The following is a 6,000-nucleotide window of genomic DNA, read 5'->3' as shown; positions in this document are numbered from 1 at the left end:
ATGGGTGCTGTTGCCCGGGACCTGCAGCGTGTAGCAGACAGCCTGGCCTCCACGGCACAGATACCCGACAGTCTGCAGGATATTAGTGGGAACTGTGCTGCGATAGTGACCTGCGTTGGGTAGCTGCAGGCCACGACATCACACCTGGTGACAGAGGTCAAGAGCCTGACAGTGGCTGTAAAGGCCAATAAGGCTGCCATAGAGGCGGAGGGGAGGCAGAGGAGGCGCCACTAGCAGCACAATACCACCCGCCAGCTGCGGATGCAGGCTGAAACAAATGCGGTCCTCACCCGCATTGCCCTGGCGTTGGAGGGCAGGCAGCCAGCACCTGCCAGGAGTGGCAGACCTGAGGATGAGCCTCCTCCTGATGCCCCACCACCCCCACCTGAGGCTCCCCCCGAGGAGCCATAGCCGTGGCAACAGTCGGAGCCCAAGACAGGGCAATTGATTGCCTTTTTTGGATTATGTTTGCTCAGGTGATGAGCGTTTTTTTTAATTTATGCTCAGGTGATGAGTGTTTTTCTGTAGTAGTGTATGCACACTGGTGTGTGAATGTGGGGGTGACATACCTGCCAGCAAGGTGTGTCACCCTGGGTCGTCGGGGAGACGTTATCCCCACGACCGTGTGAATGTGGTATGAATGGATGCATTTAGTCTTATGCAGGGCTTTTTTTTCAGGGGGAACTCAGTTCCACCACCTCTGGCTCAGACCCTTTGGTGCCTGCTCACCACAATCACTTGTAAACAACAAAGTCTGGTTTCTGTGTTTACAAGTGACAGCTCTGCACTCTGTGTGTAACCCCCTGAACTCTGTATGTAATGCAATCCTGGAATTTAATGCCCCTTTAAGACCCTTCCACTGTTTGTGAAATCTGAACGGGGTCGTGGTGGAGTTCCTGCACCTATTTTCTGAGAAAAAAAAGCTCTGGTCTTATGGATACAACACCGGCCCTTTGAGGGTGACCATAATATTTGACACCCCTGGGGTATGCTTTGGTACACCTCATGTGAACGGGGCCTAATTGACAAGCAGTGTCTTAGCACTATCATCCTGACACAGGAAGTGCTATTACTTGCACTTTTTCCAGATAAGAAACTTTTCAATAGTTTCCAGTCTTCGGAAACATACAGTAAAAATTCTGGTATTTTCACCTTACAAAAAAAAAAAAATAACAAGCTGTTGTAAGCAGAACTTTCAGTAAATCTTTATTCATGTACTACAGTCCGCACAATTGACTGTCCATGTCCACATCCTGACAGGCAAATTGAGTTTCGCTTCACCAGCGTTCCCCCATTGCATGCCGGGACATGTAGTCTGCATCAGGCAGTGGGCGGTGCTGTGAGGCTCAGGGTCATACTACAACTCCCGTGAGCTCCCGCGCGGCGGCCTGTCTTGGTATCCGGTGCCCTTGGCTTCGGTCAGAGTTATTCCCCGTCTTCACCATGCTGTCCTCTCGGGCTCTCCGGTTTTTCCGTTCTGCTGTACCCCGCCATGTACGAAGCTATGCTGAAGCCGCACCTAGTGGGACGTCGGCCATGAGCTTCACATTCGCCTCCCCTAGCCAGGTTGTATCGTATGGAGTATGAGTTGCCTGTGTGGGTCATTGTAGAGGACCTGGTATTCTAGGCTTGCAATGGGGGAAATGCTTATTATCTGGCCTCTGATGTCCTCCTGATCTGTTTAGATTGGTGACACACGGGTGACCTTTATTGCTGCACTGCTTCAAGTCACTAATAGCGATTTGTAGGTAACAATTTAATGGTTAAGAGTTGCTGGGTTGTGTGCTGCTACAGATCGCTCGCCTGTTTTGTAATGGTACAATTCCTGCAACATTTCATAGAAAAGCATTAGCCCTCGTTCACATTGAATGTGGCTTTATCTGAAATCGCACAATTTCAAAGCTGTCAGTGTGACTTTGAAGACATGTCTATGCAAGTGGCACCCGAAATTGCCTAAAGTGGCGCAGGAACTGATTTTCCAAATCGATGCAGCACCGCAAAGTTGGCGGTGCACCGATTCGAACAGTGCCATTGCCGACAAAATGGTGTGACTTGTCATGCAATTTGACCTGTCGCGTCGCTTGACAAGTTGCTCCATTGTGAGTGAGGTTGTTTCATCACATATGGCTGCCCATCACATTTGGCTACCGGCTGTCGTGCGCATGCCGACGCCGCCATACACGTTCCAACGCTTTTACAGCTGTGATGGGTAGCCGAATGTGACAAAGAATAGAATTTATCTGAAAGGAATTTGTGAATGTTTTAGTAATTGCTTATCGATGAGAATTTAGCATTTGTAAAAGTGCTGGAACGATTATGACGGTGTCGCGCATGCGTACTCCAACGGGTAGCCAAATGTGATGGGTCGCCATATTTTTACGAAACAAGGGCTTAACGTGGAACTAAACCCATTGATTAAACCGTTGCGTGCCAGGATGCTAACTGTCATACTTGCTTGGACCCTCAACTAAACTGTCAAACCATTAAATGGCAGGTGTCATAACTGATCACATGTGCAGCACCATGGCAGTTATAGATCAAACAGAAGCCAAGATGGCAGCTTCCTTGTGTGAATGGGATAGGGGGGGTTTAGTTCTGCTTTAAAAGCAATAATAAAGACTCATTTATTTTGCTTAAAGGGGTTGTAAACCATTAGAACGCATTGAAAAACCTTCTGTGCTGCAGCTGCCCCCCTTTTACTTACCTGAACCCGATCTTTCAAGTGACAGGGACGCGCAAAGCAGCTCCAGCTGCTGTCTCAGGTCCTCATTGGATAGAGTGATGGCAGCAGGAGCCATTGTCTTCCGCTGTTGTCAATCAAATCCAATGACACGGGCCCTGCTGTCTGTGTCAATTGACGCAGCAGCAGAACTTAGGAGTGCGTCCGCATTAGTGCCCCCAGGGAAAGCGCTTGGCCATCGGGGCAAACGAGAAGAGGAGCGCCACGGTGGGACCCCAGAAGAGGAGGATCGGGTGCCATCTGTGCAAAACCCTTTCACAGAGGAGGCAAGTATGACATGTTTGTTTTTTGTTTTTTTAAAGGACACATTACAACCTCTTTTACGACCTCAATACCGGGCACTTTCACCCTTTTTTTTCACCCTGGGGACCCGATACGCGAGCACGCGTATCAGGTCCCCAGTGATGCGGCAGACGTCATATGACACACGCTCAGAACAAGAGCCGCACCGTCCAGCCGTCGGACACCCAGCGGGCGGTGAGCAGTTAATTTACCTGCTCTGCATAATCATATTGAATGGAATGCGCCCCATCCCTTTTTCTTCCTCTTGGTTCACCCTTGGCAAGGTGTGTGCTTAGGGGGCAGTCATGTTGTGCTGGTGGGCTATGTGCGTCCATAGACACGACTCAGGTCCACTTCCTCCTCGTAGGAGTTTGACAGTAGCACTAGCATAGCTCCTGCTGCTCTCGGTCTCCTGTGAGACTAGGAAGAGGGGAGAACAGCATTTCTGAATCGGTGAGAAGACTCGGATAAGTGTTTAAGGATGAGGTAGAGGGGCAGAACAAGTAGTGGCATGGTTTTTACCTTGATGCAGGGAATGCATTAAGGTGAAACATTTTTGACTCTTGAACTACTGTTAAAGGGATTTGTCATTAGAAATTTTGCCACAAAGCTGAAACACTGATTAATTTAAATCGCTGAGCAGCAAAACATTTACAACATTTTGCTGGCAGCAGCCCCATAGAAAAGGATTATGGTGTTCTTAGTGCCAAATCACTGTAAAGCAAGCCATAGTGTGGAAGGAAGTAAAGTTGCATTTCCCAGTGTTGATGGGACAATATACCTCCTGTAGTGTTATCGTGTTGTGCCAATAGGGGGGGAGCCTTCCCTGCCGGCAGAACACAATGGTCACTGCTGGTAGCTATAGCATGCAAAAAATCTGACTACATACAGTGATCAGTGCTGGCGGGCTCTGCTCATTCAGGAAAAACCTGACTGCTGGTTGTACAGCAGTCCATCGGATGATTGACTGCTGTAAAACCAGCCTGCCCATATGTAAATCAAAATTCAGCCGCTCCCTGGAGTCCCTGCTGAACTGGCCAAATTTCTATCCTTGGATGGCCACCCTAAGATCCATTGTCTTCAGAGGTCAAATGGTGTTGGGTTAGGAAATGTTATTGATGTGACCCCTAGAACGTATCCACTTTTCTGTTATAATTTAACATTGTTTTCAAACTTGCTTGATCTTGAGTTATCCAAGTAAAAAAATACAGAAGCAAGGATTGAGGTTGCTTCTCAAATGGCTGCAGATATGCCTTTTTCTCAAGTCGTCTTCCAGGACAGCCTCTGAGACCTTGGGCTCCTCCCTCCGGGACAGGAAACACACACACCCCCATTTCTTTAAAGGCGGTCCTCCAGGCCTCCATCTTCAGTTATTTGTGTTTCCTACCGGACGGGAAGGAGCACGCACGCAAGGAACATGGGAGCTCCAGGTCTCAGGACTGTCCTGTGAAGGAGCACCTGGCTATGACCTCCTCTGCCTGGGCACCCCTCTGACCTGTTAGGGGGAGAGTATGGTGCCGTATCTAATGCTGCCCTAGCTCGGGGAGAGTGGGACCATCGATGGCGTTTTTTCCCTTAAAACCCCTGTTTACCTTTAAGGTTCGGCGGACTGGCGGAGGCGGGAGACGCTTACCAGCCACGATCATTCCTCCGTGCTGCAAGGCGAGAGAGGGCGGAAGCTCCTGCTTCCGGAAGCCGAGGGGCGGGTTTGCGTTCCAAAGGGTGGAAGTGACTCACCTCCGCCGGAACGACGTCATCGGAGGGCGCCGCGGAGATGCGTTCCGATCTCCTGGTTTAAAGATACGGCGCGGCAGAAGAGACAGGCCCGGAGCAAGGGTGATCCTCGGCCAGGCCGTGAAAAAAGACCCAGCGACATGGAAGAGGCGATTCAGGCCACAGAACCATGCGCAGCAAGCTCCGGTACCTCCCAGGTAAGGTGGTGAGGGTAGACTACTCTTACACTGGGAGGGTGGCACTCTATTATTATTCACTCTCCTAAGGTGGGGAACCTGTGGTGGAGGGTTTTTTTAGCGCACACTCATTCCTTACTGCACAGAGGTGTTAGTTAAAGGGATGTTCTAATAGCTTCCTGTCTGTCTTCTCAGGTTAAGGTGCCTCCTGTTCAGACTCCCAGGAAGAAGTGTGCCGTGTGTGGGGCTAAAATGAGCGTTAATTGGAAGAAGCCAGTATGCCCAGAATGTGTCAATGACCTAGTTAAGGACGATTCAGCAGCAGAGTGCAGAAAGATCCTGTCTTCTGTTAAGGATGAATTAGCGTCCACCTTTTCATCATTTAGAGGAATGATGGATAGAGTACAAGTACCAGTCCCTCTACCCAGGGCAGCCAGTACTCCTTCTTTATCGGTTCCAGTACAAGAAGAGGAACTAGAAAGAGAAGGCAGATCAAGTGGGTGGTCTCTTTCAGGTCCGACCTCTTCCCAAGCAGATTCCGCTTCGGGGTCCGAGGACGGGGAAGATGTCCCCACAGGATCTAGGTATAGACTGACACTAGAAGACGTGGGGGATCTGCTAAAAGCGGTCTACGACACGTTAGAAATTCAGGAGGAGCAAGTCATTCTTTCTAAGCATGACCAGATGTATCTAGGGTCTAATGCACAGAAAGCCAGGGTTTTCCCAGTACATAAATCTCTTGTTGAATTGATTTTACTGGAGTGGGAACATCCAGAAAGGAGACCATTTTTTTCGGGAAGTCTTAAAAGGAGATTCCCGTTTGAATCCGATGTCTCTCAACCATGGAATAAAATTCCAAAATTGGATGCACCATTGGCCAAAATTTCAAAAAATACAGATTTGGCCTTTGATGATCTAGGCGCACTGAAGGATCCCATGGATAAGAGGGGAGATGTGCTGCTCAAGAGGGCATGGGATGCTTCGTCCATTGGTTTAAAACCAGCCCTAGCGGCTACCTGTGTAGCCAGGAATCTTGAATGCTGGCTTACACAGTTGCAGTCACATATA

General features: G+C 49.3%; 1 protein-coding gene across 1 annotated transcript in view; it reads left to right on the top strand.

Annotated features, from left to right (window-relative positions):
* Nucleotides 1-1,370: 1,370 nt before the first annotated feature.
* ATP5F1D (ATP synthase F1 subunit delta) overlaps nucleotides 1,371-6,000 on the top strand; it is a 28,140-nt gene continuing 23,510 nt past the window's right edge. Inside the window, exon 1 of the mRNA XM_040323856.1 lies at nucleotides 1,371-1,566. Coding sequence (XP_040179790.1) covers nucleotides 1,444-1,566 — 123 coding nt within the window. The 5' untranslated portion in view covers nucleotides 1,371-1,443. The remainder of the gene's footprint in view (nucleotides 1,567-6,000) is intronic.

The sequence above is a fragment of the Rana temporaria genome, chromosome 1 (assembly GCF_905171775.1).
Source record: "Rana temporaria chromosome 1, aRanTem1.1, whole genome shotgun sequence".
In the NCBI taxonomy this organism is placed as follows: domain Eukaryota; kingdom Metazoa; phylum Chordata; class Amphibia; order Anura; family Ranidae; genus Rana; species Rana temporaria.
The sequence above is the reverse complement of the archived record's forward strand: the minus strand, read 5'-3'. Positions and strand labels throughout refer to the sequence as shown.